This window comes from Spinacia oleracea, chromosome 2, assembly GCF_020520425.1.
Source record: "Spinacia oleracea cultivar Varoflay chromosome 2, BTI_SOV_V1, whole genome shotgun sequence".
Lineage (NCBI taxonomy): Eukaryota > Viridiplantae > Streptophyta > Magnoliopsida > Caryophyllales > Amaranthaceae > Spinacia > Spinacia oleracea.
Window position 1 is genome coordinate 6,085,902 of NC_079488.1, and position 16,343 is coordinate 6,102,244.

Here is a 16,343-nt window from a genome sequence, read left to right on the forward strand (position 1 = left end):
ACCATCGAGATCTTGATCTTCGATGTCTAGGGTGTTCAAATTTTGTAGACAAATACCACAATTATCATCATCAACAACAACATCATCACCAACATTATTATCAACCCTTTCCAACCCTTGAATAATTGGTACATCCTGCTCCAAAACTCGATTTCCATCACTAACCCAAGCCCTAAACTCCTCTTCATCACAAACTTGTTCATCAAGATTAAAACAAACAACCTTACACTCATAAATCTCGAATTTCATACTACTATCATCACGTGATAAACACGTGACAATCGCTTCATCCCGTAACTTGTTCCTTAGCTTCTTCAACGTCTGATACGCTTCATTAGAAGACATGTTATAACATTGTACCGCTTTAAAAACATGGTAGTTGCAGTCATGGCAAAACGGGTTGAAAAACTGAGGATCCGAATGTGTATTTCGGGTACTCACTAACCGTTTACCGTTTGTATAGTAATAAACTAAGTCTTGGTATTTGTCCAACATTAAATGAACTTCGAGAACTTTCTTAGAGGATGATGGAGATGGTAGAGTAGGATGATGGATCGATACATGGAATTACAATGTCGAGTGTAACATTATTATTAGTATTTGTTCTCATATTTTGTAATTTAATTAAAGTTTTCAACTATTGTATTGACTTGTGTTATCAACGATTTTTATAATTAGAGGGAGGGTTTTGGGTTTATATATATAGTAGAAAATATTTGGGTGTTCGATTCGTATTCCAATTCCTATTCCAATTTTGAGTAGGATATGAATCATGGGGATGATAAAGGTCATACGTTACGGCAACTATAATCTTACGTGTCGGAGTTTAATTGGTACATATAGATGTCACGTGGGCTATTATTGGAGAACATGATCATGGAATACATGATCATGATCAGAAGCAAGACAACAATCAAGCTGAACAACAACTGAAGCAAGACAGCAACACAGTTGAGCAACAACTGACTAACACATTCGAGCAAGATCAGTCCAACACAAGAACTAAACTGATCACTGCACTGCTGACTTGTTTGCTGACACTAGAAGACCACAATGCACAGATTGGTGATGTGGCACTGCAGCACACAGATTGATGACATGGCTAAGGTTGTTACATGATGTAATAGTTAGTTATAACTAACTCTCTTAGGTGTGTTTGTTTAGGCTTGTAAAACTAGCACACTAGTATAAAAACAGTAGTGCTTTGCTTCTGTTAAGTAACAAGAATCATTCTCGATTCTTAGTTAATAAAATTCTCTTCCCTTTCTCTCAATTTGTAGTTCTAAATATAGAACTTCTTCATGGTATCAGAGCAGGCTTAGATTCTGCCAAAATTCCAAAATTCCGCATTTCTTTAAACTGTTAAAAGAACAGAAAAGCAATTCTTTGATAAATTCTCAACTGGTTTGTTATTCAAAGCCAGAAAAATAATCTTGATAATTGAAAGCAGCAATTTGTTGAAATTTTCTATTTGATTTCCTAAGATCAACATGGCAATAGAAGCAATGCAAGATCCAAACAGTGTGTACTTCATATATACATCAGAAAATCCTTATGCAGCAGTGGTGTCTGATAAATTTGACGGAGAAGGTTATGCAGAGTGGAAGAGGAGCATATTACTAGCTTTTGCAGTCAAGAACAAAGTTCGATTCATTGATGAATCCTTGCCTAAACCAGCCCTCAATCATGCTGATTACCAAGCTTGGGACGGATGCAACAGCATGGTCATGGCATACTTATTAAGATCTCTAAGTCCTACAATTGCCAAGAGTGTTGTTTTTCTTCCAACTGCAAGAGATATTTGGAAAGATTTGGAGGAACGTTTTTCAGTTACATCTGGACCACAGGTTTATGGTCTGCAACAAAGTTTAAGTGAAATTTCACAAGGAGATAGCAGCATTATGATTTCTTTACCAAGATTAAGATGATTTGGGATGAATTGAATAGTGCTAAGGCTACACCAGTTTGTATCTGCAGTGGTTGTACTTGTAATGTCAGTCAAAAGTTTGTGCAAGAAAAAGAAGAAGAAAGATTGATTCAGATGTTAATGAAGCTGCATAAGAAGCACTCTCAAGTGAGAACTAATATTCTAATGATGAACCCTTTGCCTAGTATTGCAACTGCATACAGGTTGCTTATTCAAGATGAGAAACAACAAAGAATGTCTGAAGATCAAGATGTAAAGCCAATGGTGTTTGCAGTATCTGATGACAGAAGGAACACTCATTACAACAACAATAACAACAGAGTTTATCAGCCAAAGATGTTGCAAGGTCCTGGTAACAACAGAATTGCAGTCTCAAACAAAAGAGCTGGCAATTCATATTTCTGTAATCACTGTAACATGGCTGGCCATTCTGTTGAAAAATGCTGGAAGCTGCATGGGTATCCACCTGGTCACAGGGGAAAAAGATTTGCAGCAGTAATGCAAGGTACTGAGGATACTCCAAGTGATGGGAATGTTACTCACATTTCAGAAGAGCAATACCAACAATTTTTAACACTCATCAATGGTCAAGAACAGTCTGTTCACTCAGCAAATGTGGCAGGTACTTGTCTAATCACATCTTTTAATACAAGGTGGATCATTGATAGTGGAGCAACTGATCATATCTCTTCTAATTTGGATTTGTTTCATACATATTCTGAGTTGCAAGGAGATGTTAGGTCTATAACAGTAGCTGATGGAAAGAAAGTTGAGGTTAAACATGTTGGTAATGTTATGATTGGGAAAAACATTGTGCTTAAGAATGTTCTACATGTACCTAGTTGTCATTTTAACCTTATCTCAACTCATAAGCTGTGTAGAGATCTGTCTTGTGATATCATTTTCACTCATGACAAGTGTATGATTCAGGAACATTCTCAGAAAGCTTCAGTGGTTCTTGGTAAGATAGAATCAGGGTTGTATGCTGTTGTTGAGGATGATTTGGAGAATAAGAGGCTTAAGAACAACTCAGTTTCAGAAGTCTTGGTTACAGTCAGTGAAGACATCAAGTTATGGCACTTAAGGATAGGCCATTTACCTTTTGATAAACTTCATTTAGTGAATAAATCCTTGCCTTCTGTTGGCAGAAATTGTGATAGTTTTTGCCAGATTTGTCCCAAAGCAAAACAAAGTAGGAAACCATTTCCTGTTAGTCATACTAAGACTTCTCAGTGTTTTGAACTTCTTCATATTGATGTTTGGGGACCATTTAGAGTAAAGACTCATGACAATTGTACATTTTTCCTTACAATTGTAGATGACTATTCAAGGAATACATGGACTTTTTTGATGAAGCATAAATCTGATTCTGTTGATATTTTGTCTAATTTCTTGACCTTTGCTGATACTCAATATGGTTTGAAAGTAAAGTGTTTTAGATCAGATAATGCTAAAGAACTTTGTGAGGGGAGAATTTTGTCCTTGTATCATAAATTTGGGATCAAACATCAGAAAAGCTGTACAGATACTCCACAGCAAAATGGAGTAGTTGAAAGGAAGCATAGGCATCTATTAGAAACAGCAAGAGCTTTGTTCTTCCAATCTAGACTTCCAATGAGATTTTGGGGAGAATGTTTGCTCACTGCTACTCATCTCATCAATAGAATGCCACTAGATAGCATCAACTTTGACATACCTTATGAAAGGTTAAACAACACTCAAGTTCAGTTGGATCACTTGAGGGTTTATGGTTGTCTTGGCTATGTTTCTACCATCAAAGCCAATAGGTCTAAGTTTGATCCTAGGTCCATTCCATGTGTTCTAGTTGGTTATCCTCCTGATCAAAAGGGTTATAGGATGCTCAATTTGGAAACCAAACAAATTATAGTTTCCAGAGATGTACACTTTCATGAGAAACACTTACCATTCCACATTTCAGCCACCAAACACACAACCACAAGCCCTATTTTTCTCCCAATTCACACTCCCTTTGACCTTCAAACTGATTTTGATTTCCCTGATGTGTTTGATATACCATCTGAACCAAATACTCCAACTACAGAACAAAATTCACCTAGCACAGATTTTGAACTTTCTCAAACAACTAATGAACCTGAAACACATACCACCTCACCTGAACCTACTCCTAATACAAATACAGATTCTGAACCTGAACCTAATGCATCTAATTCTGCATCCACAGAGCTGTTAGTGCCATCTAGACAGTCTACAAGGTTACACAAACCTCCAACATGGTTGGATGATTATGTATGCACAGTTTCTGAACTCAGTTGGTGCAACATTGTTAGTTACAATGATTTTCCAACTTTTCATAAAGTTTTGGCATCTCAAGCTGTTAAAGTTTCTGAACCTGTCACTTTCAATGAAGCTTCTCAGTCTGCAGAATGGGTTACAGCAATGAACAAAGAAATTGAAGCTCTTACTGCCAACAACACATGGGAAATGTGTATGCTTCCAAAAGGCAAAAAGGCAATTGGGTGTAAATGGGTTTACAGGATAAAGATGAAGAAGGATGGTTCTATTGAAAGGCACAAAGCCAGACTTGTGGCTAAGGGGTTTACACAAAAATATGGGATAGACTATGCAGAAACCTTTTCCCCAGTTATCAAAATGGCTACTGTTAGGTTCTTAATTGCTTTGGCAGTCACTAAAGGTTGGATTGTTCATCAACTAGACATTAATAATGCATTTCTGCATGGTGATCTAACAGAAGAAGTCTATATCAGGGTGCCTGATGGGATTTCTAACCCAGAAAAACAAGTGTGCAGGTTGAAAAAGTCTCTTTATGGTTTAAAACAACCAAGTAGACAGTGGTTTGCAAAGCTCACATCTGAACTGCTTCATCTTGGTTTTGTTCAATCAAAGAATGATTATTCTTTATTCATCAAAACACAAAATCATGAACACACTTTAGTTGAAGTCTATGTTGATGATATTTTGGTTACTGGTCCTCATCATTCAGAGATTATTGCTCTCAAATCACACTTACACAAGAAATTTAGCATCAAAGATCTAGGTGAATTGAGCTACTTTCTTGGGATTGAAATTTCCAGAGTTGATAATGGTGTTTTTCTGTCTCAGTCAAAGTTTACTAGAGAATTATTGGCAGATTGCAATATGGATGTGTCCAAGCTAGCCAAAACACCACTTCCTGTCAAACTCAAGCTCACTGCTTTGTCAGATGAACCATATACTAATCCTACTCAGTATAGGTGCTTGGTAGGCAAACTCAATTTCCTCACTCATACCAGACCTGATATCTCCTTTGCAGTACAGACTTTGAGTCAATTCATGCAGTCTCCCAAGGTATCTCATTCCTATGCTTTGAATCATCTGCTTAGGTATGTAGCTCATACAATTGGTCAAGGGATATGCATTCAGACTTCTTCTAAATTAGTTTTACAAGCTTACTGTGATTCTGATTGGGCTGCATGTCCAGATACTAGAAGATCTGTCACTGGTTATCTTATGCTACTTGGTACAAGTCCAATTTCTTGGAAATCTAAAAAGCAAAGCACCATCTCCAGATCATCTTCTGAAGCTGAGTATAGAGCTATGGCAGCTGCAGCTTCAGAAATTACTTGGTTGGTAAGATTGCTGCAAGAGATGGGTATATCTAATCTAAGTCCAGTTAAGCTTCAGTGTGACAACCAGTCTGCCATACACATTGCAAAGAATCCAGTTCATCATGAAAGAACTAAACACATTGAACTGGACTGTCATTTTACAAGGGACAAAGTGCTGGAAGGGTTGATTGATCTGACTTTTGTTCCTACTTCTAGTCAGTTGGTTGATGTGTTAACAAAGGTGTTGTCATACCCTCAACACTCTGATTTATTGTCCAAGCTAGGTATGCTACCCCCCACCTAGCTTGAGGGGGGCTATTGGAGAACATGATCATGGAATACATGATCATGATCAGAAGCAAGACAGCAATCAAGCTGAACAACAACTGAAGCAAGACAGCAACACAGTTGAGCAACAACTGACTAACACATTCGAGCAAGATCAGTCCAACACAAGAACTAAACTGATCACTGCACTGCTGACTTGTTTGCTGACACTAGAAGACCACAATGCACAGATTGGTGATGTGGCACTGCAGCACACAGATTGATGACATGGCTAAGGTTGTTACATGATGTAATAGTTAGTTATAACTAACTCTCTTAGGTGTGTTTGTTTAGGCTTGTAAAACTAGCACACTAGTATAAAAACAGTAGTGCTTTGCTTCTGTTAAGTAACAAGAATCATTCTCGATTCTTAGTTAATAAAATTCTCTTCCCTTTCTCTCAATTTGTAGTTCTAAATATAGAACTTCTTCAGCTATGCATCATCATAATGTTTTTACTATCAATGTAATATTTACGTGTCGGAGTTCAATTGGTACATATAGGCCCCATGTAGGCTATGCGTCATCAGAATATTTTTACTATTAATGCAATGTTTTCACTATGAAAATATGTAAATAAGGTAGTCGATATAAAGAAGGAAACAAATTAGAATATTAAGATTTTTCTACCATTTTTGAAACATGTGTAATAGTTTATATAAGTTAAATATTTTAGTTTCCAATTTAATTCATGACACATAAGTCTGCCATGTCATCATTGTAACACGATTTAAGGGTCGCATGTTGCGACCTTTTCCATTTTCGATGAATCATATGATACGGGGAAAAGGATTTTGCAAAAGGAGTAAGTCTAATGTTTTCCTTATACAAATACAATAAGTAAAAGTAAAACCATAATAATAGATAGGAAACTATTGAATAAACTAATACACACACTAGGAATCTCCTAAACCTAAAAGGTTTAGCTACGTACCCGAGTTGTATGACATGGTTCACAAACTTGTCGTATCGGGACGTGTTCCGTATTCATATCCGTGTGTTAAACATAAACAGGATTGAAAATCTCAACAGTAACATGACTCATTTAATTAAATTTATCGCGTGAACCTGTTTAATTAAACGTTTTAGAAACCTTTTAACACTCACTCGCTTTTTTGGTATCCGATTCATATATATATATATATATATATATATATATATATATATATATATATATATATATATATATATATATATATATATATATATATATATATATATATATAGGGGAGGGATCCGGTGAAAATAGGTCCCTATGTGAGTATACTAGTATATATGAGAATGAATCTAATTCGTAGGATTAGATGAAATTCAAGGGCTAAGATTAACCTCCCACCTACCAAAGTAATAAAAGACAGACATTTCTCTTTCTAAAGCTATTATTAGATGTTCACTCTCTCTCTCTAAAATTCAACCTTCTTCATCTCCCTCTCACCATTTTCTCTCTCCGAAAAAAACAGTCACTGAAGCTTAAAAAAATGTCGATGAAGCTTCAATTCACTCGATTATTCGCTGATTTTAGGTAGTTTCTTGTCGAATTCTTCTATATTTCTTCTCTTCTTCTACAATTTTCGCCACTTTTGACCTAATTTTTTGAATTCCTATAAGATTGAAGATGAAGGAAGTAGAAAAATACAAAAAATAAGCCGAAAAAAACCTACGAAGGAATAAGGTAAACAACAATACACAAATCTTGCACTATTTTTCTTGTTTTTAGACCTTAATTTGAGTAATCAATTGACCGAATGTTCTGTTTTTTGATATATTTTTTCTGAAAATTTTTATGCTTATTTTCTGAATGTTTTTGTTATTATTTTCTGAATCCATAATTAGTTTGTTCTGAATTTTTGTGAATTTATGAATTATTAGGTTATTAATTAATTTATGATTTTTTGAATTAATTTGTGAAAATTTTCTTTATTTTCTTATTTGCTTATTGTATGAATTAATTCATGATGTTCTAAAACTTATAGTTATATGTTCTGAATGTTTAAATAGACAAAATTCAAATGCCGGATATGACATTAAACGCACCCAAACATCAGAGCCACAATGCACATGTAGTCGTCCTATTTTCGAACAAGCACTTCTGAAAGACGTACTTGTAAATGTTAGGTAATATTTTATAATCTCAATTCGTTAGAACATGAAGGTTCAACATTTAGAACATGAAGGTTTGTTGTTTAGAACAAAATTCTTTAATGTTTAGAACATGGAAGTTACTTATAGTGATGGTTGAAGTATTGAGAAATGGAAGATATTGGAAGATATTGTATTGAGAACAAAATTCTTTAATGTTTAGAACATGGAAGTTACTTATAGTGATCTCACTATATTTTCCATATTTGAACCTTATGTGTGACTGTGTAACATCAAATCAACAAATATTGGCTTGAATTTAAATTTGGTTATTTGATGTTTGCGCTTTTATATAAGTTGAAGTTTCATCGTCTTGGTATATGTATGTACTTATAATGAAAACATTGTAATTTAATCAGGAATCATGTGCTTAATACTACCGAGTTTCTTGGATTTACTTTTCTCTTTCTGATTATGGTGAATATAATGATATTACTCTGCTACAGAACTAACAAATTTCAATTTATCCTCCTAAAGCTGATTCAAAATTACTTCCTAGCTTTTTGTATCTAATTTTTATGCATAGGGATATACTTTATAAGTTTTGTCAAGAATTTTACTTCATTCAGTAACCAAAAACGTACAACTAATCATACACATTCTCTGTTAACTTTAGCATTTTGATAATTTTCCTAGAAAATACTGAAAAGGAATTAAGGAATAACCAGATCTTGTGTCATAAGAGTTGTGGACAAGATTGAAAGTTGGTCACACACAGGAACATGAATAAATAGTAGTCTAGAGACGCTTAATTCAACTTATCAAGTTATTCTTAAATATAGACTGGACCTTTTGTAGCAAAGGAATAATTTTTTTCTGAAGAAGAAAACTTTTGTGATGTATCTTCATATTTTCTTAACCAAATTTCAATTTCAAAACCTATCTTATATGTTGGTTTGGTTGGCTAGAAGAATTTGAGCCTCTTTCGCTTTATAAAAAGGGGCAATCATTGTTGTCTAAACTCTAAACACACTTATCAATCACAATTCTAATTTTTTTTACTTGTTGTATTCGAAAGTTGGAAGCTGTCTATTTTATCTCTTTGTTAACCCTCCTTTTTTCCACTATCCAAATGGAAAATTAAAACCTATGGGTTCTGTAGTTGCTAAGATTATGAACCTTCATTTCTTAATATGTTGATTTCGTATTGAAGTTGCTAAAGTGTTTTTTCTTCTTCTTTTCAAGTCTTCTAAGTCCCGTGAAAGCATATAGTCAATTGGTAAATGTTGTCCTTATGGGAAAGTGATTGACATTCTTTGGGTCATATGAAGTGGGCATGCAAAAAAAAAAAAGAGTGTTCCTCGATGAAAATAGAAACAGATTTGGACTGAAATTCTTTTGAAATATATAATTTGTCTCAAGAACATGCGTTTTACCTGAATATCTTGAAATGGTTATAGGAAATAATAATATGAGCACATATGCAAACATATTTGTGTTGGTTCATGGAAGCATTTATGTTGGTCTTAGAATACCATATCAACTAGTGCCCAATGGTATGCCCTTCCATAATTTATATACAATTCCAGGAGTGACTTTGTTTCTTGCTTTGTATCCTTCTGTGTTGATTGATATATCTCCTTCTAATTTGAACATGTAGCTTAACTGATTAGAACATGTAGCTTAACTGATTAGAACATATAGCTGAACTGATTAGAACATGTAGCTTAACTAATTAGAACATTTAGGAATAAAGTACATAACATATTGCTTCACTTGTTAGAACATATAAGTTTAATTGTTAGAACATATTAAGTTTAATTGTTAGAACATATAGCTTCTCTTGTTAGAACATATTGCTTCACTAGTTAGAACATATAGTACATTGGTTAGAACATATAACATATGTTTTTTTTAATATAATATGTACATATTTAAAACATAACTAAATTTATTTCATATGTTGCGAGGAAACCGAAGCTCACCTCGATAAAGAAATTGATCTCATCAAAGGGGGACAAGGCCTGCTGATGTGCAACATAATGTGGAACCAATTGTTGAGCACGATATTAAGGAAGTGGACCAGAAACATTGAAAACCAAGGAAACATGTTGAAAAGATGAAAGAGAGGACAAAAAGTATTGTTAGAGATGTCAAGAAGCACAAGACTATAGTTGAGGTGCGTTCAGGGCCACAAGACTGTGTAGAAGTGGATAAAAAATCAAGACTGCTGGAGAAAGCTAGACTCTTGAGTATTGTACATGTTACTTGCATGTGTTTGTGCGCTCTTTCATGTGTACTTGTGTAAATTCAGAACATTAAGTTCGAGAATGCAAAACATTTAGCTTAGGAATGCAGAACATTTAGTTTGGAACTCAAAACATCTAGTTTTAGAATTCAGAACATTTAGTTTGGGAATTCAGAACATCTACTTTGTGAATTCGGAACATCTACTTTATAAATTCATAACATATGCTATTTTATTGTTTCTAATATTCAAAATCTAATTCATTGCAGTTTGAGAAAATGAAGAGATATTGTGGCAAGATATTAGCGCACAAGGAAAATGATGAACATCATGATTTCAAAGTCAAGGAAATGGGAAATAAAGATTCAAATTTAACGAGATCATAGTGCCTTTGTAACATCAATGTTACGTTGAATTTCTTGTAAATACTTTATGTTGAATTCGTAAAATTAGTAAACCGACAATTTCGATATTGGTTGGTTTTGATCAACTTGTAATAGATTATTTTTCTTAAAGTTTTAACCTTGTTTGAAGTTTAATTTGACGAATACTTATGATGTGATATGCTAATGAATCTATTAAAAATAAGTCAAATACTTCACAAATATATTAGCTAAACCATGTTCAAATGATTGGTAAAGAAATATATTCTATTTTTCTATGTAGAACAAAATATGCAAAAATTTAGAACATTATCAACAATATGTAGAAAAAAGGTGTTTAATTGTAGAACATGGTCAACAAAACCAATATACGATTAGAATAAAACATATAACATTTATATAACAATTCGAACCGTAACATTGTCCATCCAGAATGATAACTAAAATGTAATACTAAAAACAAGATATAAAAAAATGATGTAACAAAGAGTGTAACGTTAGATAATTTTTTAAAAAAAATGTAACAAATAAATCATCAACTCTAGTTGCACGACACTGAAATCAAGTATTGTTTGAAGAAACTGATTCGATGACAAAGTCCTGAAAATAACAAAAGAGATTTAGTGTTAAGACAACTAAAAACGAATAATATAAGTAATATACAAATTAGAACATTCTGTACATTTTTTAGAACATGATGCATATTATTTAGAACAATATGCATATTATATTGTATAAAACACAATAGAGATCTAGTTTCTTAGAACATGTTGTGTATTCTTTAGAACAACACGGTGAACATTTATTCAGAACATGAAAGAAATAAAATAGAAATCTAATTATTCAAATTACGTTATAACAAGTTATAACTTACAAGTTCACTTCACTTTTTTTCGCGAATTTTCGGATCATGGTAACCAAACTTAACAACTAGACACATTTGAATTAGAACAACTTGCAAGTTGTTCATTATTTACAACGGATTCTACAAAAGAAAGAAAAAAATAATTCAGAACATGTATAATACTAACATATAGAACATATGAATACAAGTTCAGAACATGAAAAACAATTATTCAGAACATCAGACACTATTATTCAGAACAACAAAAGCAATTATTCAGAACAAGAAGAACAATTATTCAGTACATTTAAAACAATTATTCGGAACACAATGACCAATTATTCAGAACATTAAACCTCGGACGTATTAATAACAAAACTGATCAGATTCAATGAATGATGATACCGGAGTATGATGAACTTCTAATTCCATAACTCGAACAGATAGAATAATCATCAATCTGAAATTAAAAAACAAAAAAAACACAACAATGTTCAATATACGAAGTCGAATCAAAGAACAACATACTTGATCATCGAACATTTAAATTCGAACAGAATTTCAAACAATAGACTTTCACAAACATGATAGAATCTGAATATAAACACAACTTAAGAACGAAATTGAATCAAAATACAAAAAATCGCTCCAAAATAAAATTCAGTTCAACAAAATTGGGCCAAAAATCACAAGAATAATTACATAATCATGAAAATAAAAATTGGTATCATACCTTTAAACAAGCAAAATCTGGAAATTCTATGATTATATTCGAGAATTTGATTGAAATCGCAGCGAATTAAACTGAAATTGAAGCGAAAATCGACCTTGAATGAGCTCTCTAATGGCAGCAAAGTGAAGAGAGAGAAGAGAGAGAAAACAAAGGTTAGAGAGAGAAAAAATTATGCGTGAAAATGGAAGGAAATGGTTGGGTTATTCTTCAATGAATTTACAAAAAGGTCATTACTAATCCCTCGATTCTGAGTTGTTAGATTATAAAAGATCAAAAGGCCAAGATTTATTCTCACATAAGATTGTGTTCTCACATGAGCCTTCCTCTCTCTCTCTCTCTCTCTCTATATATATATATATATATATATATATATATATATATATATATATATATATATATATATATATATATATATATATATATATATATATATATATATATATATATATATATATATATATATATATATATATATATATATATATATATATATATATATTGTTCAATAATACCAATTTAGAAATTATTATAGCTGCAAAGATTTAGACCAATCAAATTACTATAGTCTATAGCTACACGGTATTTAGAACTGTTAAGAAATCTGATTAGTTTTCCTAACATAATATGAGCTTATATTTCTTTTTTCCTTAAAGTAGATATAAGATTTTAATAGTTGTTTATTTCATTGATATCTCGATGGTTGGCTACCTCCTTATATGCTTTTATTTTTTGTGGCTAGTATGTTCCTCTTTTACCCACTGAAGTTGCTCTTCCTCGCTCGGTTCTTAAATCAGGCCATGTTCAGTTTCATTTCAGTTCAGCTCAGCTCTAAAGAACAGGGGCTTAGTCATGTTTTGACTTTTTTTCACCTGTTTCAGCTCAACATTTAAACGTAAATATTCTAAATACGTATGTTAAAAAAATGATAAAAATTTGATATTTTGAAACTATACAGTAAGACGAATAAAACAAACTCTTACATAAATATGTTTTAAAGTACGTATTGGATAGAAATTAGAAAATTCTTCAATTGTGAATAGCGTCAAGATTCCAAATAGAAATCGTATTCGAGAACAGAGGGAGTACTAACAAAAATGTATTCGTCGAATCGTAACTAAAACTAACGGTGGTGGCGGGTCTCAACGTGGAGATTTAACAACTAAATATTATCAAATTTTTAAGCATTTGTGTCACATAATGGATACTATCAAATTTTAACAATTTGTGTCATATAATGAATAAGGATATGCATATATAACAAACATTAATTCTTGATTTAATATATTTAACAAGGTTGTCTGAAATATTTATAGGCCCAATGTTAACTAACAAAATGAGACCCCTAACCCTATATTTTGCATTTTTTATGCCGAGCCCTATCTTATATACTTAATCTTAAGTATCAAAAATAATTTTGTCACATTCTCATTATCGTAATATTGTTATAGGACGGATGATAAATTTTATTCGTTCATATTATTGAAGTCTTAAGGCATGTTGATTGAAATTTGACTAATATATCGTAATCAAATATTTCCAAAATCATATAACCTAGATGATTAAGTTTCCTTATTAATATGTTTGCAAAAACAAAATATTGCTTATATGTTAATGGAAATGATTGCAATATTAGTTTTAAAAAATTTGTGCAAAATTAAATCTATATTTGTGAATGATGCATCACACTTGATGATGGGGTGAGTTTGTATTCTATATTGGGATGAAGACAAAGGTAAATGTATACGACTGAATGATGTTGACTTAACAAATAAAGATTTGTTACGTTGTTGGTGGGCGGGTATAAGGTAATATGTATCCACCTTAGTGATGGAGCGAGTTTGAATTGATTAGATTTGATAACACTAATCAAATCCTAATTACGTATGTCACTTTTATTATATCTAATTCAATCAATTTTAATACTTCGGAATAAAATTATGTCAACATATTTAAAGGTTAGTTGAAAGGAAAAGTGAATTATTTATCGAACATAGGGATGTCAGATTGTATGTAGGGCGGGTTTTTTGGGAGATCTACCCATGCATCCGCCCTAAGTGGGCGGGAATGGAGGAAATTTTGGTGGGTGACGGGGTTAAAAAATGTATTCATCGCGTGTGACGGGGCGAGATGGATTTTAGATTGGACCTGATCACGTCGAATCGCTCATCTAATTGATTATGAATATATATATATAACTATTACTAACTTACATATTATAATGTTTTGTTTATTTACTCAATTAGTCTAATCAGACAGACGAATTATCAAGACTCTATAATAGAGTTTTAAAATTCAAAACTCTTATGAAATGAGTGAGTATACACAAGAGAGGAGGTGGTGAAGAGGGGATAAATTTTATTTTGTACCTCGAGACAGGGATTGGGAGGGGTAGGTATGCTCATATGGTGGATGTAAGGGGATGAGGATGAGAACTGTAGGAAGCTACGGGTTTGTAGGCCCCGTTCCGCCCCACCTCGCCTCAAACTCATCTCTAATTTTTTTTGAGGGAAAAAACGGGCAATTATATTAAGTTAAATCAAGTTCTGCCAAAGTTGTTAAACTTTGGGGGAAGCAGCCCATACATATGCGTTCCGAACCAAATTCGACTTCCCATCTTGCTACTAAATGGGCGGCTGTATTGCCTCCTCTCCTAACATGGATACATTTAAAGAAAGAGAAATGTGATATGACCTTCCTGATATCCTCATAAAATAGGAAAATTGGAGCCGCACCTTCTTCACCTTTGTCAATCGTTCGAACTACGTTCATGGCATCACATTCAAGGATCACCTTGTCGTAACCGAGCCTCCTTGCCAGAGCAGCCCCATATAGAGCCGTCGAAGCTTCTGCCACCTCAGCTGACCAGGCTGCGTCAGTGCGCTTCACCGCAGCTGCGAGTATCACTCCCCTGTAGTCTCTAATCACCACTCCCACCCCCACACCAGTGCTGAAAGTATGGGCGTCTACATTAACCTTCACTGTTCCATGTGGTGGTGGGTTCCAACTGCTAGCTGACGTAACCACAGGGCCAGTAGCGTGTACTGCCACCCTCTCATTGTACTGCGTGTAGTCGTTCACAAAACGGACAAAACCAGCCGCCACCTCCACAGGCTCGACCTCCCCTCCCTCGAAGACTGCTTTATTGCGACAGCACCAACATGCCCACACAAGGGTAGCAAACAAACGTAGCTTCTCCTTCGATAGCTTGCTGGCAAACCACACAAATCTCTTAGCGAAAGAAGAGACTGGTGCGTCCCTAAGGTAATCCACAAACTCACTACTTGCCCATATCAGTTGTGCGTGTTTGCATTCAAAAAGTGTATGCAGGATAGACTCATCAGGTGCACCACAGACATTACATACCATAGATTGTCGTATATGACGTCTAAACAACACCCCCATTGTAGCTAGGCTTCCTTTGCAGGCACGCCACATGAAGTGGCTTAGCTTAGGTGGCCCATCAAGTCTCCATACCCACGACCACATATCCGATTCCCTTGCCCCAAAATTCAGCTCCCATGTACGAGTGTGTCCTATCATACCGAGCCAATATGCTGACCTTACGCTGTACATTCCATTACTCGTCGGCCACCAATAATATGAGTCACACGGCCAGGACCTCGAGAGGGGGATGGTTCGCACCGGCTTCTGCTCCTCTTCAACAAAAAAAAGTAAATGGTGTAATAAAGGAAATAATAGGAAAAAGAAAAAGAAAGAGAAAATAAAGAAATAAAGAAAAAATTTAGGAGGAATAGAAAAATGAAGAAGTAGAGATTACACCCCCCGTGACTTTGTAAAGTCAGGCCCAAAACCCAAAATCAAAAAACCAACCCCCATCTTCTTCGATCGTCCTTTTCTTCATTCTTCGCTGCTCCTGCTTCATTCCGTTCCCACCGTTCATCGTCCATCACCCATCATCATCAGCATCATCACCGTGCATCTTCCATCATCAATGGTTGATCTTCATCATCAATCCATCATCACCTCATCGCCGATCGATCAACATCATCCATCACCGTCGAATTCAATCCGAAGAACCAAATTCGCTGCTCGATTTTCAATTAATAGTAGCCGTCGACCTTCATTAATTCCGTACAACCAAACGCGCTCAAATGTTCGACCAAACTCAATGGAGGTTCGTCCGGACCTCAGACTTGCAGGAACTCTAGATTTTCGGTTCGGCCGAACTAATTACGGGTTCAAACGAACCAATGTG

General features: G+C 34.2%; 2 protein-coding genes and 1 long non-coding RNA gene across 4 annotated transcripts; 2 read left to right on the forward strand and 1 right to left on the reverse strand.

The window, feature by feature from the left end:
* The first annotated feature begins 1,490 nt into the window (after positions 1 to 1,490).
* On the forward strand, positions 1,491 to 1,928 carry LOC110803193 (uncharacterized). The gene has a single exon (XM_022008683.1). It carries the CDS (start codon positions 1,491 to 1,493, stop codon positions 1,926 to 1,928), a length of 438 nt encoding a protein of 145 aa, XP_021864375.1.
* A 5,306-nt stretch (positions 1,929 to 7,234) lies between these two features.
* On the forward strand, positions 7,235 to 10,356 carry LOC130466757 (uncharacterized). Of its 2 annotated transcripts, none has more exons than XR_008926910.1 (3): positions 7,235 to 7,362; positions 7,449 to 7,512; positions 9,890 to 10,356. It is a non-coding gene; the product is annotated as an uncharacterized lncRNA (long non-coding RNA). The 2 variants fall into 2 exon arrangements; XR_008926909.1 differs by having other exon boundaries at positions 9,900 to 10,356.
* Positions 10,357 to 13,883: 3,527 nt separating this feature from the next.
* On the reverse strand, positions 13,884 to 16,094 carry LOC110803176 (uncharacterized). The gene is made up of 2 exons (XM_022008658.2): positions 15,959 to 16,094; positions 13,884 to 15,783 (listed from the first exon to the last, which is right to left on the reverse strand). The coding sequence occupies exons 1-2, from the start codon at positions 16,026 to 16,028 to the stop codon at positions 14,654 to 14,656; spliced, it is 1,200 nt and encodes a 399-aa protein (XP_021864350.1). The 5' UTR covers positions 16,029 to 16,094; the 3' UTR covers positions 13,884 to 14,653.
* Positions 16,095 to 16,343: the final 249 nt, after the last annotated feature.